Source organism: Leucopleurus acutus (assembly GCF_964270905.1).
Source record: "Leucopleurus acutus genome assembly, chromosome: 14".
Classification (NCBI taxonomy): Eukaryota; Metazoa; Chordata; class Mammalia; order Artiodactyla; family Delphinidae; genus Leucopleurus; species Leucopleurus acutus.
The window spans coordinates 31,348,888-31,375,582 of NC_139156.1; the positions used below are offsets into that span (position 1 = coordinate 31,348,888).

Consider the following 26,695-nt stretch of genomic DNA (forward strand, 5'->3'; position numbering starts at 1 on the left):
AAGAAAAAAAAAAAAAAAGAAAAGAAAAATGGTTATCTTTTGCCATTCAAATCATAGTAGCCCTAGCCCACTTTTACAGACTTCCTTCCCCTGGGATTCTGAGTGTCCTGGGGCTGCTTGCACGTCCCACATCTCTACTCTGGCTCTTGCTTGTGTCCAGATCCATTCACCCGTCTCTAGGAGCCATTCTCTGGTGCAGAGGGTATCTTCTAGGTTCCATCTGGATTTCTTGGGCTCCTTCCACCTCTTTCCACCAACCCATCCCTTATTTCCCCACAGTCCTAACAGAGTTAATAAGACTTCACTGAAGTTTGAGGAATAACAGAAGGGAAGTATAACACAAAGAATGACACATATTTGCTATTAGTCAAGGCTTCGCTTAGTGTCCTGGACCCTTCCTCAGGTCCTCCCTGCTTTGCTCCCAGCCAGAGACCACGTTGAGTGCCAGCTCACCTCTGCATCACGAGAATGAATGCTACTAGAGGTCAACTCAACCTGTAGTCCAGGGACCAGCAACCGGGAGGCCCCAGGTAGACAGGAAACAGCCCGGTACCAGAGCCCAAGACCTGCCAACCACATCCTCATTTTCTTCACTGCCGGTTTCTGGACTGGAGTCTTTGCAGGATGAGTGACAGCAAGGACAGCTCATCCCCCACAGATAGGGCTATGGTTGTGTCTTCATCCCAATGCCACCACATTCCGTTCTATTCCGGGTTAGAGCGCCATATGAGGAATGGCAAAATCCAGCCATAGCACTCCGCTCAGAGCAGGTCCAGTTGCTTCTGGATTACTGCACGGTGCCAGGGGCACATCCTTCCTGTAGCCCCTTCATCTCCACTCTGCGGCTTTTACAAACTGTGGCTCAAGAAGAAAGTGTGTGACTATAAGAAAAATAAAAATATACAGGCACAAGGTAGTCTAAATTCCCACAGAGAAAAATCAGGTCCCATAAAGAAGCGACAGTCTGGTAAAGAATACGTCCAAATTAGGTTACCAAACTGACCACTCAGCTTCTCTGTCTGAAACTTTGCACGGGGTTAACAAGGATTTTAATTTTCCTCAAGCAGGTATTTGCTTTACTTGACACAACTAAAAGGCCCGCAGTGGGAAAAGGTATGATCCGTCACAGTTGAGCCCAAAGGGTGGGCTTCTGAGCAGTAGAGTCAGCATCACCTGGGAACCTGTTAGAAATGCAAATTCTCCAGCCCCACCTAGATGTACCCAATCAGAAACTCCGGGGGTGGAGTGAAACTCTGGGTTTCAAAGGGCCTCCAGGTGATTCCGGTGCAGTTTGGTGTGAGGACCACGGGTCTATCAGATTCTAAAGTAAGCTGCTTCTTTGAAGGCAAAAAACTGCTGGTAACTTTCAAATGATGATTTTTCCTCTCTCAGGACCTCATGGGATCTAAATTTATTGAGATCCAGGCTCAGCCAACACACTACAGTGTGTTGTTAAATAAATTTGTTGATATTAACTCAAAACCTTGAAAAATAAATTTGAAACAATGACAAAGGAGAGAATATAAAATTCAATTTGGTTTATACAAGGAATAATAAATATAATTATTTATATTACCTTCTCACCATTTTTAAACGTCTAAATGCCATATTGCTTAAAAATTGCTTATTAATATTGTTTTAAAATGTGTATTAGATAAGCTATGTCCTTTGTTTTATTTTGTTACGTACACATGGCTGTCTCTTCACAACTTTAAAAAATTAGAACATTGTGATCCTATTATTCATTCTCCCAACCATGGAAGGATATCTCAGAAACAAAAAATCAAAGTGCAGCTTTTTTATGCCTTACCTATTTTCACCCACACACAACTTATCACGGTGAAACAACTGATGTGCAGCTCGAGAGCATCCTCTCCTGAAACAGTCCAGTTGCACATTTCTTTGCTATTGCATATCCTTCAAGTTGTGGTAGAGGAAAAAATGTGCTCCAAAATGGAGCAGAAGATACTAGAGGGCAGCAAAAGCTGTGCATCGCACAGTGTATGAAGAGTTGATAGAATGAGCTGAGAGCGTTACCACATTTTCTTGGTTTGGGGGACACTGACTTATAAGGTAACCTAAGTTTGGCAGCTGTAACTGAGCAGTCTGTGGACGTCAGGATTTGTGTGAATGAGATGCAGAGGGAGGAGAAAAATTCAATGATTTACTATAGTTATAGATTATAATTATTTTAATAATCTATAATTAAAAGTAATTAGGAAATGCCAAGAAACATCAGCTACCAAGTTGAACAAATGACAAAATTACCTCAAACTTTTTTGCAACTATTTGTAACATCTGTTTGTCTACGCCTACAGCAAAGTCACTTATGCAAATCAGCCTCTGGCTCCCTATTACTCTGCCTGTGTCCCACTCTTGACAGGCCTCTGATAGGATCCTTCACTCTGGCTCATTTTGGCCTTTTACCCCTTTAGGCATTAACTTAGGCTAAAGACTTTCCACTCGGTTACAGTCAGCTTATAACCAGAGGTGCCCTCTGCTCTCCACTTGAAATTATTCAAGTTCTTTCCAATCAATCCATTTCAACCTCTCTCTCAATCTCACTTCCTCTCTACTCCCAGACCTCCTATTTTTCATTTTCACCCATTCCTCTATCTCACAGATTCTCTATAGTTCCTCCGGTAAAGGAGAAAGGGGTTTGTACAGGATGTACGTGAACAAATTCTAGAATACTGTATGGTTCTGAGGTAACTCAAGAGTCCAGCTTGAAGGACCCTCTGTGTGTCTCTGATGGACCAGTTGGTCCTCTTCTCTCTCATCCATCCTTCTCTCTCTGCCGCTGAGCCTGGTGCTTTGCTGCGCTCTCACACATATGGAGTCAACATGCCCAGCCTCCCTAACTAGCGATATAAGATGTGGCCTCATTTCCTCTGTTACCCAAATTATGACTTGCACTGACCTTCCCATATCTGAACTTGGGCCCCTCAGTGGGTCCCCCAGTTATGTAAATGATTCCCCAAGACGCAGCCTTAAGGATGTCCTGAAAGAAGTCTCTCTTCTCTTTCTACTCCACTCTCCAGCCTGTCCTCCCTCTGCACTCCACCGCTCCGTGCCAGTGGGACACACTCTTCCCCACAGCCCAACCAAGGCTGGGCTGCAGATCCTGACAGGATACTACTGAAGATTCAGAGACAATAAAGAGAATTATCTCGTTGAAAATGGCTACTGATGGCATTGTGGATGGCTCTTCTCAACGCAGAGGCCCAGACCCAGTCTCAGGTTCAGGGCTACCTCCCCACCCCTCCAGCTCCCCACCATTGAAAACCCCTCAGGTTTGTCTCTGCTCTTCAGGTCTCCAGGTCCTCACAGTGATTAGACCTAGAAGGGAAAAGGGCTCCTCCAAATCCCCAGTCTAAGTTCCCACTTCTTGTATGACAATCTCCCTTTTCCCAAGGTTGTTGAGAGAGGGAAAGTCTATCACTTATGCAATAAATCTCCCACCATTTCCTTGATGCCCAATGGTCCTCAGGAAACAACTACAGCAGAACATCAGCACAGGAGAGTTAGCCTGAGATTAACACTTAGTGGAGGACGCAAACAGGCCAGGCCAGGCGGAGTTCCTCTGACAAGCTGTCCTCTCATCCTCTCAACTGCTCCATCCCTACACCAAAAATCTTTGCAGCATATGAGTCATAAATCCATACATAGTCCAAGAGACTAGTTCTCCCAGATTCCAATTCCAATCAATGGGGTTTCCTAGACCTATGCTAAGCCTAATTATGCACCACTCTTCATATTAGCTAACAGAGGGCTTAGCTCCCAAAGTGAGAAAAATCTGCATTTTTTAATGGAAAAAGTCCATTTTCTTCTAGAACAATGGCTATATACAAGTTTACATTTCATTAACTAAAGGGCCCAATGAAATAGTTTTCTCAGAACAAAGGAAAGGCTTGCCTGGAAGGTAAATTCAAATATGTTACTCTTTCAAGGCAGAACCATGTGAAATTTTATTTAGATATATTTTAAGTTAGAAAATCATTATTAAGAAAACAAAACATGGTCCTATACTTTGACCCTTTTTCTAATTTGTAAACTTTTCTAATTACAATTAGCTTTGAAAACCATTTAACAACTTCTTGCATATCCTTCTAAAAAGTTATGCCCATATCAGCACACATGTATGTATGTCTTTTTTTCCCACAAAAAAATATATGCATATTCTGAATTTTCCTTCTTTCTTTTCTTTCTCCTCATCCTCCATTTTCATTTAACTTAATACCTCGAGTATTTTTACATATCAGCAATATAGATGTATTTCTTTAAGGTCTGTGGTATTCCATTTATGGTTTTATCAATGTGTATTTAACTAGTTCCCTTTTAATGATAAATGGGCATTTAGGTAGTTCCCAGGTGTTTTTAGTGGGAAAGGCAGGAAGGATTAGGGTTATTACACATAATTCTGCAATAAACATGCTGATATGTATAATGTTTGTATAGCTTGTGACTATGTTCATAAGGTAAATTCCTAGCAGTGGAATTTCCAGGTCAAAAGGCAGAGTGGTTTTACATTTTGACAGATACTGATTGTAATAATTTATATTCCCAAGAATATCTGTATTCTCATATACTTGTCAACCCTGGGGATTATTATGCTTAAGTTTTGCCCATCTGATAGGTAGAACATGATATCTCATTGTTTCCATTTAGATTTCTTTAAATGTAAGTGATGTTAAATAGCTTTTCATTGGTCTGTTGGCCACTGGTATTTTTTTTCTGTTAGCTCTGCATTCACATCTTTTGCTCATTTTCCTACCACATTTTTAAACTTTTTTTACTGAGTTGTAAGATTTCTTTGTTAATCAAAACATGTAGTTCTTCTTCTTATTATGTGTTGCAAATATTTCTTCCAGCATGGCATTTATCTTTCGATTTTGTGCATATTACTTTTGGTTCTGCAGAAGTTTCAGATATCTGTGCAATTTTCCAGATTCTACCTAGTTAAGTTAACCAAGAAAAAAAAATCTTGAGTCTGATTTCTGTCTATACTGTGTCCTTCAAGGTAGCTGCATCCCTGCAATGTTGATGCTCCGAGGACAATAAGTGATAAACAGTGAGGCTTATGATAGCTCACATGTCTCCTCAGAACAGATATTCTGTTCTGATCTGAGAATCAGAATTCCTCTTACAGCCATAGACTGACCCAGACTTCAACGGGTGGGGGTGTTGAACGGGTGTTTGGGGGTTTATGGTAAGGTGTTTCTTTCTCTCTCTCTCTTTTTTCTTTATACTCAAGAAGGAGAGAAGACTTTTTAAAAAATCAACCTAGTTGTTAACATTTTATGTTTAATTTCATTTCTTACAGGCAGCTTCAAAAAATGGTCCATGATATCAAGAACAATGAAGGTGGAATAATGAACAAGATCAAAAAGTAAGTTAGATGCCATAGCACTATGTGAACACTTATTTAGGTAAATAACATCTTATGTCAGCCTGCACTAAGTGGAAGAACACAAAACTTCCCTGTTACCCGAGTGATGAGTTGCAACCTCTTTAGCATGCGACACTTTCTTACTCATGGCTAGAGTCATGGTGGTCAGACCCACATTCAGGAAACATGGTGAATGAGTGGGTGGTACTCAGGCACCTTGCTTTTCTCTCTCACTGCTGGAAAGCTGAGCTATGCCATGCAAGGTGCCTGGCAAACATCAAAAGAGACCTTTATAGAAGCAGGACAATCAGCTTCTCTGACCACTCAGCCAAGGGTCACTAGGACACACTTGGAGAAGTCCAAAAGAGAAGTTGCAATAACACAGCCTGACTTCTTTAGGATGCCATAACTGTTTCCATATTTTGATTTCTGCTTTTTCAATTATGGCCTTAAAATGGTGTTTTCAATTGGCACTTGGAGAGGGCAAGTTAGAATTCCAAACCTTCCTGCACACACAGACACACACACAAGCCCCTAAGGTTCTTTTTGTTGCTTTTTAGAGAATAGAAATTGTACATTGTACATACCAGCATTTGCCACTCAAAATCTAAGTCAAGAGGAAAGGGGAAATGGTATTCTGTTAAGATTTTGTTTAAGGCTTTTTTGTTTTTGTTTTTATGAAAGTAATACAGATTCACCAGGAAAAAAAAAATCAAAGAGTTCAGAATAGTACAAAGTCAAAATCTCTCACTTTCTCCTATCCCCACCCTAACCCACTCCCCAGAAATGGACACAGCATGAGCGAATTTGGTTTATATATCTATATGTGTATGCTTACATGCTCACATACACATGTTGACATAGATATAGTACATACATTTTCATCATGAGTGGCATCATACCACATACACATTCTACCAACTTGCTTTGTTGGTTTTAATTAATGCTAAATCACAGACATCTTTCTTTGTTAGTATGTAAAAATAACGATATACCTTTTTTTAAAAGTTTATTTATTTATTTATTTTTGGCTGCTTTAGGTCTTCATGCTGCGCACGGGCTTTCTCTAGTTATGGCGAGTGGGGCTACTCTTCGTTGTGGTGCATGGGCTTCTCATTGCGGTGGCTTCTCTTGTTGCGGAGCATGGGTTCTAGGCACGTGGGCTTCAGTAGTTGTGGCTCGCGGGCTCAGGAACTGTGGCTCATGGGCTCTAGAGCGCAGGCTCAGAAGTTGTGTCGCATGCGCTTAGTTGCTCCGCAGTACGTGGGATCTTCTTGGACCAGAGCTTGAACCCTGCATTGGCAGGCAGATTCTCAACCGCTGTGCCAGCAGGGAAGCCCACCATATACCTTTTAAACAGATAATTAATAGTCTACTATAAATGTATTATCATTAATTTAACCAGTTACATATTGATGGACATTTTTTAAAGTGGGAGTAGGAGTTTAAACATACATTTTGGGGGCCAATTTGATAATATCTATCAAAATTTTGTGGCCATTTCTTTTAGTTTACCTGTCACAAATAATACTTCAATAAATATCCTTTGCAGACTTTCAATGTACCAGAAAGCTAAATTCCTGAACTGAAATTTCTAGTTTCTGGGTAGAAGGATTTGTGCCCTTGAAATTTTGCTTGATATTGCCAAATTGCTGTCCAAAAATTTTGTACCACCAATAGTGGATAAGAGTTCATTTCCTTGTGCCTTCAGAACAGAGTATCTTTTTTTTTGCTTTTTTTGGTCTTTGCGAAACTTAAGAGTAAGAAATCAGGGACTTCCCTAGTGGAGCAGTGGTTAAGAATCTGCCTGCCAATGCAGGGGAAACGAGTTCGAGCCCTGGTCTGGGAAGATCCCACATGCCGCAGAGCAACTAAGCCCGTGCGCCACACAACTACTGAGCCTGTGCCCTAGAGCCTGCGTGCTGCAGCTACTGAAGCCCGTGTGTTACAATTACTGAAGCCTGCGCGCCTAGAGTCTGTGTTTCGCAACCACCACAATGAGAAGCCTGCGTACAGCAAAGAAGAGTAGCCCCCGTTCGCCACAACTAGAGAAAGCCCGCATGCAGCAACGAAGACCCAATGCAGCCAAAAAATAAATAAAATTAAAAAAAAGAGTAAGAAATCACTTTTTGTGGTGTTTTTAGGCTATAAAATGTAAACGAGTTTCAATATGTATAACTGATCACCATAAAATAGTTAAAATGGTCTTCTGCTTGTGGGGCAGTGGTCACCTCATACAGGAGAAGAATTTGTCTTCATGTTCTGTCCTATGATGGCGAGAGGTGTGTGATTATTTTCATTTCTTATTTCTGATATATATAGACTCTCATTGAAATGAGAGAACCCTGCTAGTCATTGTTTCAATTACTAGCAATTCTAGATTAATTATCCCACAGTTGCCAATTTTACAATACACCAATTCTCTCAATAATATGAAGTCTTTGTATAAAATGTCTCTTTATTCCATGGCCAGTCATACTTAACAGAAGCCATGGAGCTCAAATTTTTCCATATAATTTCTGTGTCATTCTGCCCATTGTCCCTAAATGCACTTTTACTTGACAAACCATGTTTTCTTCTCAGCTTGGGAAATATGGCTGCCACAGTCATTACCCTGGGTGAAGTCAATGGCCCTTTGGGTCTAAGTGCCCCGAAGTTAAGCTCTCACTCGTAACCAAGTAACAGGTGCCACCTTGAAAGGAGGAAGCACAGTTGAGCACACTGGTTTCCTAACAGAAGAGCAGAACAGAGTTGTCACTGGTTCATGGTCAAATGAGAAAATAAGGACCTTCAAGTGTTGGGGGTTGGCATGCAGCTGCTGGCTGCTCAGTGAGGCCCAAACCACACCTCTTATTCCTGGTCGGTGTTCAGTGAACAACGGTAATCTCTTGAATCTGTCCTTTATTCTGAGATGATGACCTTCACACATTTGGGGGTATTAAAATACCCTTTCTTTCCTTTTTTGAAAGGAAGGCAATAAAAAGTAATAGTTGGTTTGTGTTTTTTGAAATCTTAATGTTCCATGAACAGATCTCGCACCAGATACACTTTTGTTTTTGTTTTTCTTCCCTTCATCACCTTGGACAATCTCTCTCTGGACCTCATCATAGGTCTAATGACAATGTCTTCCCAGCTCGCCCTGCTGGCTTGCTGAGAATTAAATGAAATAACAAACAGGAGAGCCTTTGGTGAAACAAAAAGCAGAATTTCTAGGCAAATATAAATATTGTTAGTTTTGCAACATTACAGTTCTGGTTTATAAGGCTTGTTTTTTGTAATCAAACGTGATTTTCTGTACCGCTTTTTTCCCCCCAAAATGAAATATGTTTTGTATGTAATGGTTACCTTATACACTGCTTATATAAAGAGATGTGATATTTTAGTATATGAAGGCTACTGAGTTTTATATAGGTTTATTTATATATATTTTAAATTTCACTAAGCAAATCATTCTTAAATAAAATGGGTAACTATTATTAAAAATAATAATTTACTATAAACCTTACACATTTCAAATAATGAAAGAGAAAGTGTTGTCAGAACTTGTAAAAAGCCTAAAAACTGGGATACATTTTTGAAATGTAATTTTAGTTTTCTCCTTTTAATGAGTGGGGAAGCATTGTGCATATTCAGAACATTTTATATGTGCATAAAGATAGCAGTTTTGAGAGTGCTTGAAACAGTTCAACTTCTAATCTAAATATCACAATCCCCAACCTGGAGACACTCACTGCTCACTTATTTGGCATTTTTTCAATAGTACAAAAATAATTTCAGTCCCACCTACAGCTAAACTGTTGATTATAGCTAATTTTTTACTATTATTTAAAGCGTTTATTAAATTATTTGTTAAAATAGAGTTCATCTTCTCTTGCCTTCCTATCAACCAATCAACATTTACCTTCCTTGGACCTCTGAGCTCAGCGCTTACATGTATTCTGGCCTCTCGGAGCCCTTTCACCTCCCAACTTCACTTTTGTCGAGTCACAGCCACACCGGGGAGATGGGGAGAGGTGGGAAACCGCTCACTAATGGCTTTGCTATGTTTACAGTACATTTAGTCTTTCAATGTGATGAGTCCAAAAGAAGCTATTATTCTATTAGTTATCTATCCATTATCTCTAAACATGCTTATATCATGGACCTTGACAACAGTTGTCCTACTCACTGACCAGATGTCTAATTTGTTATTTACAGGCTGAAAGTCAAAGCACCTCCAAGTGTTCCACGAAGGGACTATGCCTCAGGTAAGAGTTATTTCTAAGATACTTGGACTCTTGACTAATCTAACGTTCACAGTTACTTCTTGAAAAGTGAACACTGTTCTCCTCATTTGAAAACAAAAGGAGCCCATCCTAATTTTAAGAATGACCAAATCTATTAGGCATTTGACTATAGCGGGGAGGTAGTAATCCTTCAATCCATCCATCCATCCATCCATACATACATACATCCATACATCCACTCACCTATTTATCAAATATGTACTAAGCAACTTCCATGTGCCAGGCACATACAAGGCTTTAGTAGAAATACAGTGAAAATAAAATAGATATAATCTCCATATTCATAGAATTTATAGTCTAGAAGGGAAGATAAATGATATTAAAAGCAATTACAATTCAGCGTGATGGGGAAGCACAAAGTTCTATGGAAGTACATAGCAACAGTACCTAATCTAATCTGAGGTGGAGAATGTGCAGGAAGTGGGGAATGGAAGGCTTCCTAGACAAAGAATTGTTAAAAAGATATTTGAGGGTCAGTGAGGTGGGGGGAGGGGTATCGAATAAATTACTGATAGCACATAGTTACTCAGTGCTCTCCAAGTTTTAGCCCTGCAACCCCATTCCACCTAAGATCAACTTCGTCAGGGAAGAGGAGTTACTCTTGAGGTTAGTAGTGTTTATGGCAGCAGTAAGCTAAGTAAACTATCCACCACACTTGCCTTTTCTAGAACAGATGCATTGGGAGGATAAGTCTAAAATCTCTTTCTACTGGCTTAAATATAAAAATGTCCTGGATATGGACAGATCTATACAGCCCTCAGTGAAAACCACAAGGCTACAGACATTGATGAAGACTCTTCCTCTATAGCGCAACAGCTAAAACCAAATCACAACCTTAAAGGATGATTATTATTTTATTTTATTTTTTTCTGCCACTGATCAAGATAGCATTAAATCAGGTAGTTGAGTTCCCCTTGGGCACTGATGGAATCTTATCACATTCAGAAATGCTGACCAGCATACCAAGTCTGGTGACTGACCCATTGGTCACTTTCCAGAACACACTAGGTCACACAGTATTTATTGACCTCACATTGCCAATCAGTCAGCAAGCCTAGACAGTTGATTAGGGGATTCCTTTGCAATTTGGAGCTAAAGAATAAACACCCCGTCCTGACTTTTAAAATCTACCTAATTTGTCTATGGCCATACCACCCTGAACACACCCAATCTTGTCTAAAATCTACTTAATCAAAAGCAAATGAGGGAATTTCCTGGCGGAGGGCCCGGGTTCAATCCCTGGTTGGGGAACTAATACCCCACAAGCCGAGCGGTACAGCCAAAAAAAAAAAGAAAAGTTAAAGAGAACAAATACATTTTCCCTCCAAGTTCTAAAAAAGAAAAGAAATCAAAGCAGACTGAACCTGTTAGGTACCCAAAGGTTTGATTGGAAAATATGGAATCATGGAGTCTCAGGTTTTAAAGGGACCCCAGAGGTCATATAATCTAACATCCAATCCAGTGCTTAAAGATACCCCCCCCCCCCACCATGCACCACACACAAGGCCCACTTTCCACTTGGACACCTCCTGTGATGACCTCCCAAGCCTGTCTTGTCCAGTCACGGAGAGACAACCCTGGAGTGATGAAGATGTGATCCATTTCCTGTGGCTTCCTAAGTCTCTCCGGGTGGCCACATAGTGCAAGTTTTTAAATATTAAAAAAAGGGGAAACAGAGTTGTTCTGTGAAACTTCAAGGATAGAATTAAGAAGTGAGGTCCTTCGAATGGCTTCTTCTCTACAATAAACATCTCCAGGTGCTTCAGCCATACCACACAGTCTTTGATTCACTCAACAAATATTACATGAGTGTCCTGTTTGACACTCACTGTGCTAGATATATAATAAGGAAAAAAATATAGTCTTCAACCTTAAAGTGCCTAATGACTAGTGGGGAGTCACATAATAAATCGGAACATAAACAGGTAAATACAAATTACCAAACATGGTAACTGCTGTGAAGGAACATGGCAGATGCAGTGATAGGGAATCAGTATGGGGTAAGGGAACAATGTAAGGAGTCAGGGAAGGTCTCTCTGAGACGGTGACATTCAATTTGGATCCTGGGGAATTAGGAGGAACGTTTGTCACATTGTAGATGACCCAGCAGCACTGGAGATGCTGGATACAAACATTAGGCGCTCAGAGGCAATTCGATCTATCTGACTTCAGGATGGATGTCTGGCCTCCTCATACTCAACTGTCTCCTTGCTCATGCCCTCACCCAGGCCCCTTCTTTTCCTCTACTTTTTACTTGGGCGGAAGACAGGGAGATTCATGATTTATTCACCCTTTGGCCTAACCCACACACACTGGAGATCATCCTTGATTCCTCCTCTTCCTTCAAACTCTACAAAAAAAAATTAATCTCTAAAACTTATTAATTCTCTCTTTTAAGTGTCTCTCAAACATTTTTGCCCCTCTCTATGTACATGGCTACAGCTCAGACCCTGGTCATCTCTTGCTTGTCCTAGAACAAAAGCCTCTAAGTAGTCTCCTGAATTCCTAATTCCACGGGGTCCTCTCAACCTCCACCAGAGAACTGTTCTGAAATACCTTTGCTTAAATATTTTCATGGCTCTCCATCATCAACAAGAAGAACTGCAAACTACCGAGCCTGCATACAAGGTCCTTCAATGCCTAGACACTAAATGGCTGTGTAACTTTGGACAACTCGCTCTTTTCTCCTTTTCTAGATCATGTGGGGCTGAACCAGAAGACCTGTTAGGTTCCCGCCAAAGCAAATACCCAACACTCTGGCAGAAACACAAGTCCTGGGAGCCCAGGACCCAGTGATGAAGCAAGTCTCTCCTAACCTTCCCTGGCTTTAGAACTTTGCCTCTTCCAATCTCCTTGATGCTCAGAAGTTGCCTTTCTTGACCTCAGACACCTGCTCTCTTCCCTGAAACCCCCCAAATAGTCTTGATATCAGTACATTTGTACTTAATCTCTCTTGGAACACAGAAACCTGGCCCAGTCATGTCTTCTAAGTCTTTGCTACTCAAAGTGTAATTCCTAGCCTGGCAGCAACAGCATCACCTGGGAGCTTGTTAGAAATGCAAAATCTCTGCTCCACCCTAGAACTACTGGATCAGAATTTGCATTTTAAGAAGAACTCCAGAGGATTTGAATGTATATTAAATTTGACAAACCCTGCTATAAACCACCAACTCTGTTCTTATATTGATTCTCCTGAACTGAAAGACAAATCTGTTGAAGTTCCAGAATCTCTAAAATTTATCCTATTGTTTCACCAGACCAATATGGCCTTGCTTAATCTCCCTGCTCTTACACTCAATCCCTGGAAAAGGTCCTTTTGGCAAAACCACCATCATCACCTGCAGTTAGTACCCCCTTTGCCAATCCCTGCCCCCCCAAACTCATGTCCCAGGAGCATTTCCAGCTACTTTCCCTGAGCCTTGGGGTCCCTGCACAGCTGCAAGCCTGGGGCCTCAGAAACCAACCCTGACGGTTCCTCCTGAACCTATAGCATCTTCAAGGATCTTGGAGGCCCCAGTGCTTGGAGACCTTAGCCCACCAGACCTCCTGAGTCCAGGAAGCCTATCAAGTGCTCCCTGGAGGTCTGTGCAGATTTGATCCACCCAAGGCTTCTGAAACAGCCCCACCTGTTTCAGCTGGATGCTGGAATTATGTCCTCTTTCCAGTTCCAGAAGCAAATGGCTTCCCAAACCCTTTAAGCCAAGTTGGAGAGTGTGTTGACCTTGGTGATGCTGACCTTCAGAGAGCAGAGGATAGAAAGAGCCAGCGCCCCCCAGAGGTCAGCAAAAGAGTAACCACAGTCCCTCTAGTGGAGTGTGTAAGGACAAAGCTTGAATTATACAAAGAATGGAGGCCTGGACCTCCTACAGATGCAGGTCAGGCCAGCGTGCAGCCTGTTGCTTTCACTTCAGACCTCACAACCCTGCTTGGTCTCTGAGGAGGGAACATTGCTCACAGGGAGCTCACGGTCCACTGAGCAAACTGTATTACTCCTGCGCAGCTGGCATTGTTGTGGGAAAGGAAGATATCCAAAACATATTGGGTGTTTACTCTGTCCTGGGCATTATGCTAAGCTCTTTACAGACATTAGCTCATTTAATCTCCCATTAGCACATTATATAGAAATGACTATCTCAGTTTCACAAATGAGGAAAATGTGTTTCAGGAACATTAAGTAACCTGTCCAAGGTTACTGCAGCCACTAAAAAGAAGACCCACCCCAGGCTTCCATTTTTCCTCCCTTTGACCCAAGCTGGGATGGCTACACTTTTCTGGGGCATTTCTTATTTACTATTCTGAAAGCCCCAGAGCCTCTGACATTAACACCTGCTTGTTGAACTTTCAGAGTTGAACAGCCTCCTCTATCTTTGAGTCTAAGGTCTGGCTGGAGAGGGAGGGTGGGGAGGGGAGATCAGTCGTGGTGCCCCAGAGTCTTCTGGGGTCACTGCAGAAGCCCCACTCGTCACTCTGCAAGCCCCTGAGAGGTCAGAACTGAACAAGGCCTCTCTCCTTGTACGCTAGGGCCCTGACAGCCAGGGGCTGTTGTCATGTCCCCAGGAGGTCCACCTTCTCCTCCCACCACTGATAAGGTTCAGGGAAGAGATCCGAGCAATGATAAAGCGGGGAGACCTCAGGGCAAAGAAAGATACTTAGACAGGGATTGCTGGGTAAATGCCCACCACAGAAGCAGAGCTTTCTGTTTCTCCTTGGTTTTATCTGAATGCTCAGTGGAGGGCCAGGTGGCTCACATGAGATTTCAGCTGCAGGAGCCAACACAGCCTGGCCTCCAATCCAGCCCCCATACTCACCAGCCATGTGCCTCAGACACATGTGCCTTAGCCCCAGTTTCCTCGATTGTAAAACAGAGATAATAATGGCCCCTACCACATAGTACTGCTTTGAGGATAAATGAAGAAATACACTTATAACACTTCCCCTAGCACCCAGCACATAGGAGGTATTCAATGATGGAATCTATTATTATTTTCCTCATTGTCACCCATTCAACACATTTATCAGTTTATGCTTTTATTAATGCAGAACTACAAAATGCAAAATGCCATCCAGACCCATAGATAAATTAAATAGGTCTTGCTTTTCGGTACAGAGAGACACAAACAACTTAGTCATAGCACAGGGCAGAATGAAGTACATGCTACAAGGGGCCAGCAGCATCTACGAGGGCTCAGAGGAAGAAGTTGACGGGTTATGAGCAGAGGGACTGGGAAAGACCTTATAGAGGAGGGATGACGGGATTTCCATGGAAGAAGGAAGATGGGCTGGGGGAGCAGCGCTAGCAGAGCAGAGAACTATCAAAAGTGCAGGCTGGAGGAACCAGCTGTCTGGTATTACTAGACGTGAACAAGGACGATCCGGCTGCAAGAGGAGCCGATGGAGGGACAGCAGGTTCAGGCATTTGAATGTGCTGATACAGAAGCTTGACTTTATTCCATAGGGAGCCACTGATGATTCTTGAGGAAAGGAAGCGCATGATCCAACCTTTATTTTAAGAAAATAGCCAGAAACGGTCGGAAGGATGAATTGAAGAGGAAGGATAGTGGAGACAGGAAAACTAGTTAGACGATGGCTGCAACTGCTTTCACGAGTAGCTAATCAGAAAGTGGACCCTGCCTGACTGAGAACAGGAGTGAACCAAGGCAGGGAAGTGTGTCTTATAAAAGCATTTTATAAAGGTTTCTATTGTAAATGATTGAAACAAAAACATCTTGCTGCCTTACGTTTTGACCTTCAGTTATCCCCAAACTTAAGGTATTAGAAATTTCTTCCCCCACTGTTCCAGTATTGGCATATTGGGAAGAGGACTTGTTCACCTATTCTTCTAGAGTTTCTTGGCAAACCTAATGATCAGAATACACTATAATTTGGTATAAGTCAACCCAGAGAATAATTTCATAAGAATTATTTTCTGTTAATGTCAAGGTTTTACTCACGTTTGACTTGTAGAATGAAGCTCCTTCTTAGAGCCTCTATCACGTTTCTCCTGAGAGAGGGCGCTGTTGATACCACTGCTTAAAACCTGGCCACCTTGATCCAAAGACTTCCTTCTGGCCGCGCTTCAGCTCCATAATTCTTTTCCTTGTGCCTCTGTGGACTCCCCCTGGTTCTGGAGTCAGTGGTCTGCTGTGGCAGGGGATAGAAATGGCAAGAAAAGCTTCCACTGAGGTTCTGGGGGATTCAGGGACCATCCACCAGGCCTTCTAGCCATGGCTGCTCAGTGGGGTGGGAGGGAAGATGGGATGCTTTATGGTGCAGTCATCAGAGCCACTCTGCCATCTGAACCTGTGTCTCATTGAGTGAATTGTATTTAGACTCTGAGGTCAGTTTATGTGATGGGATTGACACTAAGCTTCTCATACTCTAAACGTGTTTTGGTGGGAAAGGGGTCTAATAGTCTCCTTGACTGTCATAATCCAGACCTATTTTATTCTTCAAGATCATAAGCTACTTAAGACCTGTCACATCCATCTTTATACACCCTGTGGAGCCTAAGACAGTGCCTGCACCCTGGAGCCCAAGGACAATGAGGCAGCATGACGCTGGGGTTCAGAGCATGCACTTGGAAGTCAATCAACTTCCAGAGCTCAACCCTTGGTTTTACCATTTACTATATGACCTTCGGCAAATGATCTATTTTCTCTAGTCCTCAGTTTCCTCATAAGATTTTTGAGAGAGCTAAGTGAGTACAAAGCTCTGATAATATTGCCTGGCATGGAGTAAAGCACCAGAAAAAATTTTTTTTTATAAGAAAGTCAACATTTGAGCCACAGAGAATCATAGAAGTTACTCTCTTTTAGAGATCTGGAATTTTATTTTATAGATCTGGAAAATTGAGGCCGAGAGATGTTAGATATTCTTGCCTACTCTCCAACTAGTTAGAAACAGATCCTGGATGAGAATTCAGGTCTATCTGACTCCCTGTGCAGTGTTCTTCCTATTACACCGTCCACATATTGACTCAAAGAAGTCCTTGGAAGCAGCACAGTATGGATTGCTACTCCCAGGTCCCAAAAATGTCCCTTGAAAAAGACATATAAGGGTCAGAGGCACCATTTCTCTGCCCCAGTGAGACTTTTCTTAACGCATTGAGAACTGACTTTATTTTATTTTATATTATTTTTTTCAAAATTCTTTTTCTTATTAGTCAACCATTTTACATACATCAGTGTATACATGTCAATCCCAATCTCCCAATTCATCACACCACCACACCACCCCCACCACTTTCCCCCCTTGGTGTCCATACGTTTGTTCTCTACATCTGTGTCTCAATTTCTGCTCTGCAAACCGGTTCATCTGTACCATTTTCTAGGTTCCACATATATGCGTTAATATACGATACTTGTTTTTCTCTTTCTGACTTACTTCACTCTGTATGACAGTCTCTAGACCCATCCATGTCTCAACAAATGACCCAATGTCGTTCCTTTTCATGGCTCAGTAATATTCCATTGTATATATGTACCACATCTTCTTTATCCATTCGTCTGTCGATGGGCATTTAGGTTGCTTCCATGACCTGGCTATTGTTGATAGTGCTGCAATGAACATTGAGGTGCATGTGTCTTTTTGAATTATGGTTTTCTCTGGGTATATGCCCAGTAGTGGGATTGCTGGATCATATGGTAATTCTATTTTTAGTTCTTTAAAGAACCTCCATACTGTTCTCCATAGTGGCTGTATCAATTTACATTCCCACCAAACGTGAAAGAGGGTTCCCTTTTCTCCACACCCTCTCCAGCATTTGTTGTATGTAGATTTTCTGATGATGCCCATTCTAACTGGTGTGAGGTGATACCTCATTGTAGTTCTGATTTGCATTTCTCTAATAATTAGTGATGTTGAGCAGCTTTTCATGTGCTTCTTGGCCATCTGTATGTCTTCTTTGGAGAACTGTCTATTTAGGTCTTCTGCCCGTTTTTGGATTGGGTTGTTTGTTTTTTAAATATTGAGCTGCATGAGCTGTTTATATATTTTGGAGACTAATTGTTTGTCTGTTGATTCATTTCGAAATATTTTTGCCCATTCTGAGGGTTGTCTTTTTGTCTTGTTTATAGTTTCCTTTGTTGTGCAAAAGCTTTTAAGTTTCATTAGGTCCCATTTGTTTATTTTTGTTTTTATTTCCATTACTCTAGGAGGTGGATCAAAAAAGATCTTGCTGTGATTTATGTCAAAGAGTGTTCATCCTATATTTCCCTCTAAGAGTTTTATAGTGCCCAATCTTACATTTAGGTCTCGAATCCATTTTGAGTTTATTTTTGTGTATGGTGTTAGGGAGTGTTCTAATTTCATTGTTTTACATGTAGCTGTCTAGTTTTCCCAGCACCACTTATTGAAGAGACTGTCTTTTCTCCATTGTATATACTTGCCTCCTTTGTCACAGATTAGTTGACCATAGGTGTGTGGGTTTATCTCTGGGCTTTCTATCCTGTTCCATTGATCTGTATTTCTGTTTTTGTGCCACTACCATATTGTCTTGATTACTGTAGCTTTGTAGTATAGTCTGAAGTAAGGGAGTCTGATTCCTCCAGCTCCATTTTTTTCCCTCAAGACTGCTTTGGCTATTTGGGATCTTTTGTGTCTCCATACAAATTTTAAGATTTTTTGTTCTAGTTCTGTAAAAATGCCATTGGTAATTTGATAGGGATTGCATTGAATCTGTAGATTGCCTTGTGTAGTATAGTCATTTTCACAATATTGATTCTTCCAATCCAAGAACATGGTATATCTCTCCATCTGTTGGTATCATCTTTAATTTCTTTCATCAGTGTTTTACAGTTTTCTGCATACAGGTGTTTTGTCTCCCTAGGTAGATTTATTCCTAGGTATTTTATTCTTTTTGTTGCAACGGTAAATGGGAGTGTTTCCTTAATTTCTCTTTCAGATTTTTCATCATTAGTGTATAGGGATGCAAGAGATTTCTGTGCATTAATTTTGTATCGGGTCACTTTACCAAATTCATTGATTAGCTCTAGCAGTTTTCTGGTGGCATCTTTAGGATTCTCTATGTAGAGTATCATGTCATCTGCAAACAATGACAGTTTTACTTCTTCTTTTCCAATTTGTATTCCTTTTATTTCATTTTCTTCTCTGATTGCCGTGGCTAGGACTTCCAAAACTATGTTGAATAATAGTGGTGAGAGTGTACATCCTTGTCTGGTTCCTGATCTTAGAGGAAATGCTTTCAGTTTTTCACCATTGAGAATGATGTTTGCTGTGAGTTTGTCATATATGGCCTTTATTATGTTGAAGTAGGTTCCCTCTATGCCCACTTTCTGGAGAGTTTTTATCATAAATGGTGTTGAATTTTGTCAAAAGCTTTTTCTGCATCTATTGAGATGATCATATGGTTTTTATTCTGCAGTTTGTTAATATGGTGTATCACATTGATTGATTTGCATATATTGAAGAATCCTTGCATCCCTGGGATAAATTCCACTTGATCATGGTGTATGATCCTTTTAATGTGTTGTTGGATTCTGTTTGCTAGTATTTTGTTGAGGATTTTTGCATCTATATTCATCAGTGATATTGGTCTGTAATTTTCTTTTTTTGTAGTATCTTTGTCTGGTTTTGGTATCAGGGTGATGGTGGCTTCATAGAATGAGTTTGGATGTGTTCCTTCCTCCGCAATCTTTTGGAAGAGTTTGAGAAGGATGGGTGTTAGCTCTTTTCTAAACGTTTGATAGAATTCACCTGTGAAGCCACCTGGTCCTGTACTTTTGTTTGTGGGAAGACTTTTTTTTTTTTTTTTTTTGCGGTACGCAGGCCTCTCACTGCTGTGGCCTCTCCCGTTGTGGACACAGGCTCCGGACATGCAGGCTCAGCGGCCATGGCTCACGGGCCCAGCTGCTCTGCGGCATGTGGGATCCTCCCGGACCAGGGCACGAACCCGTGTCCCCTGCCTCGGCAGGCGGACTCTCAACCACTGCGCCACCAGGGAAGCCCTGTGGGAAGACTTTTAATCACAGTTTCAATTTCATTACTTGTGATTGGTCTGTTCATATTTTCTATTTCTTCCTGGTTCAGTCTTGGGAGGTTATACTTTTCTAAGAATTTGTCCATTTCTTCCAGGTTGTCCATTTGATTGGCATAGAGTTGCTTGTAGTAGTCTCTTAGGATGCTTTGTATTTCTGCGGTGTCTGTTGTAACTTCTCCTTTTTCATTTCTAATTTTATTGATTTGAGTCTTCTCCCTTTTTTTCTTGTTGAGTCTGGTTAATGGTTTATCAATTTTGTTTATCTCCTCAAAGAACCAGCTTTTAGTTTTATTGATCTTTGCTCTTGTTTTCTTTGTTTCTATTTCATTTATTTCTGCTCTGATCTTTATGATTTCTTTCCTTCTTCTAACTTTGGGTTTTGTTTGTTCTTCTTTCTCTAGCTCCTTTAGGTGTAAGGTTAGATTGTTTATTTGAGATTTTTCTTGTTTCTTGAGGTAGGCTTGTATAGCTATAAACTTCCCTCTGAGAACTGACTTTAAAAAAACAAACAAAAAAAGGATTTGAAAGGAATGAACATGAGATGACTGTAATAACCGTTCAAGGCCTCGTAGATAGGAGCTGGTGGCTCAAAGGCAGAGAAGGCAGGTTTGGGGTGCTTGTGGACAGGGTGGAGCTGGTCAGCTGAGACTTATGTTTGTGCATTCTGCTTCCCACATGCCATTTCAGAGAGGCCAGCTGACGAAGAGGAGCAGTGGTCAGATGACTTTGTAAGTATTTGTTCCTGGGACTAGAAGGGTATCATTTCCACCAGGGCCCCTGGGAGGCCTTTATAAAGACTTGTTTCTGAATGACACGCTGGCGGTCAGCTGCCCATCACGGAGGGGAGATGGCTGGGCTGGAAGGGCCACCTATAGGCTGGGCAGCAATAACCTCACAACGGCTGGCGTGAGCAAGCACCATCATGTGCCAGGCTAGGAGCTTCCTACTTATTCCCTCGTGTAACCCTCGTGACAGCCCTATGAGTAGGCATTCTTATCCCCATTTTCTGCTGGTATTCAGAGTACTCATCAGCACAGCCAAAACAGACGTTAAAATGCTTGAATATTTCCACCTCCGTTGGCAAATGCCTCTGCCCTGAATTCCGCAGTGCCCCATCACTGCTTGGTCCCTGCCAGGAGCCCTAAACAAACTAGAGAGTGAATGCTTGGCACATCGGGGAGTCTCCGGGACACTCCTTAAGGTCACGGTCAGTACCTGGGCTGGATTTGTTCTTAAACAGTTTGGACATCAGCCCTGCCCATTTTACAGGTGAAGAAACCAAGACATGGAGAGTTTAAGTAACTTGCAATTCCAAAATTCAAACCCAGGCTCTCAGATCTCAGAAGCAGACTTTTAAAACTCAAGGGGCTTGCTGTGACCAAGAAGATATGAACGGACTCTGGGGGCCACAGATGGCGAGGGCTCTCCCTGACCATGATGACATTGGAGTGGTGTGTCAGAATTAATTGTGAACCTCTTCAAGATGGCTCTGCAACCCACAGGGCCCCAGGGGCCACTTCTCTTTGGGCCTGAATCTTATAGAGACAAGACATCCTGAAAACTTTTCTGTACAATGATTATTCCTCACATATCAGATTCATGCAGAATGTTAGGCTGCTCCAGTCTGTGAGCTTTATATCTGGAAGGGATCCAAGAGGGCCTCCACACAACCACATACCCCATAAGGAAACTGAGGCCAAGAGCCTGAAAATGACTTGCCGACCATCTCTCAATTACTCAGTGACCCAGTAGGATGAGAACCCAGGACTCCTGTCCAGTGCCCAGAATTGAGCCTGAGCCCAGCTCTGCACTGTGTACATCACCTGGGGTTTATTCAGAGTATCAGGAGACGGAAGCTCCTCCCGTTTCAACTGCAGAGAAAATATTTTTGTAAAGAAGGAGTGAGGTGGCCTCACTGTGGGTCACCTAGGCATGGAGAGCCTCCCAGGGCTCAGCAGCACTGATCCCTCAGAAGCACTGCAGCTGCGCCCCCTGCTGGAGGCACACACACACACACAGGGCCACATCGGAAGCAAAGTTAAGACGCTGGACCAACCTCCCCCAGGCAACCGAGAAAACTGAGCTCGCTGGCTGAAAGAAGACAAGGTGGGGACCTAGCAAACACAAAATAAAATCAGCCTGAAGAGGAGGGAATGACTTGTGTCCCCAGAGTTAAACAACCAAAATGAAGGTACCAGCTATAGTAAGGATTGATTGAACATTCACTCACAATTTTTACCTTCTTGGATTCCCTTGGTACATAGAATGAAATCCAGGCTTGTTGCTAAAGCCTCCAGACCTGATGGAATCTGACCCCTGCAGCCATGTCTAGCCTTCCCTGCACCCCCTCAGCAGGGGTTGCTCATCCCAGCCCAGGCACACAGGCCTGCCCTCAGTCCCTACAGCAGGTCGAGGTCCTGCCTAACTCAGCAATTTCAGACTCATGGTCCTTGGGCAGGTGAAGGAAGAGCGGAAGAAAGGAGAAACCAGGGTATCCCCATCGTTCTTCACTTGGTCGGCTCCTTCTTGTACTTCAGGCTTGGCTTAAGTGTCTGCTTCTCACCAGGAAGGCCTTTCCAGCACCCCTCTCCAAGACAGAATCCCTCTTCCCTTTGCTCTCTGTCTCAGGAACCTGATCATTCCCTCAGTGCATCTATGACCAGGCATATCTATTTTATCTGTTTGATTATTTACTTATTTATTATTCACTATTTGTTTGTTGTTGGTCTCCCGTGCTAGCATACAAGCACTATGAGGCCAGGGACTGTGCTCTGAGTCAAGCATGATGGCTGGCACATAGTAGGTGCTCAATAAATATTGATTACATGCATGAAGGAATGGACAATTTGAGAAGATTTTTGTCTGATTACACATTCCCTTCTTCAAAGTTCCCATTAGACTGTCCAAAGTATTGTACTTCCTCAAGTATTGAATGAATGAATGGATTAATTAATTAATTAATTAACAAAAGAAGTTTGTTTGTCATAATTTAGAATAATTTGGGGGGAGGGGATTTTTTTTAACTCTCAGAAGTTTGAATAGATTCCCTTTCAATTCTCTTGATGAAAAGGCATTCAACACATTCTACTGTGCTTGAAGTAGGAGGGGCTTGTGGTGCATCTCCCACAGAAAAGACTTCCCAAATGAAGGGCCAGTTCAGCACTTCCTGAGCGTCCATTCCCTCCTCCTCAGTCCCTTCAGAGCCCAGGCAGCAGCTCAACGCATTCATTCATTCCAAGTATGCTGGGTGTGCACCTACCCTGCAGCAGGTCCCATGCTGGGCCCTGGATATATAGTCTCAGTCTGGTCCTCATGGGGGCACAGTCTGGTAGGCAGCCCAGTGTCAGAGGACGGCTGCCAGGAACAGCTGACGTGGGATCTCTCTTTTTCTACCTTCTCTGCCACCTCTGCCAACCTGGTCCTCTCAGTCAGACTGCTGTGCCGGAGGGGCTGCAAGGACTCCAGACTCCTCCCCGGGATGCACACTGATCCTCAGCCTCCAGGTAATTAAGTCTAGGAAGCCAGTCCCTGCTCCACGAAAACTGAAACAAAGTGGGGTGCCCAAACCGTCCCCCACTCAGGCACATGTGTCTGGCTGCCCACTGGTTCTTTCACTTTCTGAATGTCTATTAAAGCAACTGCTTCTCCGTGCTCATAATGACGTCTCCCTGGGATGCTGCAGCAGCACTAATTGGGTCCTTGGCCCGGATGAAGAGAGTTCCTGGCTTGGGAAGCCAGGGTCTTGCTCTGTTAAGCCTCCCCCTGGCCCACCCTTTCACCCCCACTCCACCTCCCAGGCCTCCAGCCTGGGAACAGTCTTTGGCTTCTCCAGAGCACAGACGGCAGGCTTAAATTACTCAACTCCTCTGGGCCTCAGTTTCCTCAAGTGCAAAATGGGACTTTTTAAAAAACTATCTCATATGATTGTGATGAGGGGTCAATGAGGTATACAGTGCATAGAAATGTTAGTGATAATAATAATCATTACTATTATCATTACTTTATTCAGCCTAATTTCATATTTCCATTTGCTATTTCTGACCTAGGGGTTTGGGAAAAACCCCCTACAGGAATTTTCTTACCTCCCCCCTCTCCCTGTCCCTTCCTGGCTCCCCCATGCCAGGGTAAGGACAAGCACCCTCCTTTGGGCTCCTTCCTCCTTTTATTCTGTCTCCCCCGACTCCTCCAGCCACCTCGGGAAAAGCTCTATTTTCAGCCTCCTTTCTCTTTCCTTATCCCACTCTTCACCCTCTTCCTCTCCTCTCCCGCATCTCCCTATGGACTGAGGAGGAAAGCACAGCGCTCGCTCACTGATTCCTTCATTTGTTCCAAACATCCTGAGTGTCTCTCATGTGCTGGCCCTGTCACGGGCCCTGAGGATACGGCAATGAAGGAAACGCTATACCTGCCTCAATGTTACACAATTGCCAGGGAAAGGAGACAGGCCAAAAGGCAGGTACATCATAGATTCATCGGAAAATCATGTATGGATTGAGCATCATGTCAGGCAGTGTGAGGGGGCAGTGGGCACAGAGGTCAGAGGACCTCTTAAGTCCTGAATCAAATATTTCCTCCATAGGAGTATATGTATGTGTGCTACACACATAAACTATCTCTGAACAAAACGCACAAGAAGCTAGTCCCTCTGTTTGCCTCTAGGGAGAGGAACTGAGTGGCTGGGAAGACTTCCCTCCTTGTGAACTGTTGGAACTTTAGACTGGCTCCACGTATTTTCAATATGGACTTAAATAAAATTTATATGAAAAAAACAAACAAAAAGAAAGAGAATGGACTCTGAGTCAATTTGAAGTCCTTGTCCCTGCAACTGTCCAGCTCTGTTTAAAACAAACAAACCTTATCTCCTCAAAAGTGTCCATATTCCTGAGCTTCTCCTTACCCTCTCTTATTAAACTTACATTTTCCTCAACCATCAACCTTCATGATTAATAAAACCTATTTGGTTATTCTATTTTATTGGGTCCTTTTTCTGTCTTCTTAAAATATATTTTATCTCTGGCTCTTCTTTGCAGACATACAGAATTCAGCCACCCTTGGGGTTAGTAGTCCATGCGTTCCCCCAGGATAGTAGTCCAGGTGATACGTGTTGGAGGCAAAAGGCCCGGCTTCAACCCCAGGGCTGCTGCTAACAGCTGCCTAACCCTGGTTAGCCGACCCCTCCCAGCCTTCCTTTCTTGTCCCTCCGTCCCTCCTAAGCATGCGTGGGGCGCTGAGCATGGTATCTGTACTTGCAGGACAGCGATTATGAAAACCCAGATGAGCACTCCGACTCGGAAATGTATGTGCTGCCGGCCGAGGAGGCTGGGGATGACAGCTACGAGCCACCACCCGCCGAGCAGGAGACTCGGATAGTTCACCGGACCCTGCCCTTCACCAGGGGCGAGTACGTAGGTGAGTCCCCACCCAGACCTTGGTCGCTCGGCCTTCAGGGCAGCAGGGAGCGGGGCAGGCCAAGGTCGCAGCATGGTGGGCACCTCCCACTCTCACCACCTCCAAGTGGGTCATCTGGTCACTCACAGGCACTGGAGGCCCCGCTGGTAAGTTTGCCCTTTGGGGAAGGGAGGGGGTATCCTCCCTAAACTGGGAATGTTGAAAACAGGCAAAAGATAAAACAAGCACATCCTGACGTGGTTCCCCACCCCACCTCAATTCCTAATAGTCCCCAGAGAAATCAGCCCAAGATTAGTCCCTTCTTCTCTTCTGGCTTCCTGCGTACAAGGTTCTGGAATTTCTCTTGAGATGGCTGTATGGAACCAGGATGACCTTCAGGGATCCCAGTGTCTGCTAAGGCCCCTCCTTCCTCCATCCCTCCCACCGCAGCGCCACGCTGGCAGGCTGTACAGATACACTGAGTCTGGACAGTGGAGTTTTAATTGGGGGGAGGGGCAAGGGGAGGGGATAGGAGTGAAGCCCTCTAAGCCTGGAATTAGCCTTATTGTTTAAAAGGATGGGATGAGTCTTAGGTGTGGCCTCCAGGCCTGAGTGTAGCTTTTAATGCCCGCCCCCCCCCCCCGCGCCCTCCCCCAAGAAGAAGTCTGTGTTCCATTCTAACAGGTGACTAAGTTCAGCAAGGTGAGGTGGGGAGTGTGTCCATGTGATCGCCGTGAGGCTAGGAGTCATACAGAGCATCCCTACGTGTAAAGGGTTCAGTGTCCCTTATCCCTGAGGATAACTTCCTCCTTACGGGGTACGAGGTACTGCCCCTGCTTCGCGCCACATCTGTTGAGGACCTACTATGTGTTGGAGCTATGCTAAGCAGCAAGCAGGACAGGCAGACTCCCCGACTTTTCACAGTTTTACAACTTAGCGCTTTACAGTCATGGCCTACTTCACCTTCTTGATAATCACAAAGGAAGAAAGTGAGGCTCAGAGGAGTGAACTCACTGGGCCAAGGTTTATAAGTGGCAGAGCTTGGATGCAAGTCGGGCCTTTCAGCCTCCAAAGCCCGTGCTCTTCACCACTCTGCTCCACACACCGCAACCAAATTTGTGACCTCGTTCAATCATCGCAACAACCCTGGGAAGGAAGGGGCTGCATCAGGCCTGTTTACAGACCAAGAAACCGCTATTCGGGACGGTTACGCGGCTCATTCCAGGTCATACTCTTCGAAGCCTGTCTTCTATGCTTTGCTCCTTCTGATGGGCTTAAATCTTATATTAAGAAATCTCAGTAAACTCCAAGAGCTGCCAATAAAACCACAAAAACTGACAGTCATAGGCACAGTAAAGTAGATGCCTTGGCGCCTGAACGCGGCTACGCCGCCAGAAGGAGGCACCAAGTGTAAAGTTAACCACATACCCTCAGCGAGGCAGAAGCGCGGGCCGAGGGCTGGAGCAGGCGCCGGGAGGAGAGCAGAGTGGGCCAGGCAGAGGCAGGGGCAGCTGTACCAAGCTAGGGGCCGGCCGTAGCAGGAGGAAGGAGCAGGAAGCCAGGGTAAGCGCCTGGGCTGGTTCCGGGAAGGGGAACCCACCAGCTTACTCCTATGCGAAGATTTTCCTACGGTGT

General features: G+C 43.4%; 1 protein-coding gene across 1 annotated transcript in view; it reads left to right on the forward strand.

The window, feature by feature from the left end:
- BLNK (B cell linker) overlaps window positions 1-26,695 on the forward strand; it is a 75,399-nt gene that overhangs the window by 17,469 nt on the left and 31,235 nt on the right. Inside the window, exons 2-5 of the mRNA XM_082854138.1 lie at window positions 5,324-5,389; window positions 9,587-9,636; window positions 20,360-20,400; window positions 24,925-25,081. Of these exons, the coding sequence (XP_082710264.1) occupies window positions 5,324-5,389; window positions 9,587-9,636; window positions 20,360-20,400; window positions 24,925-25,081 (314 nt within the window). The remainder of the gene's footprint in view (window positions 1-5,323; window positions 5,390-9,586; window positions 9,637-20,359; window positions 20,401-24,924; window positions 25,082-26,695) is intronic.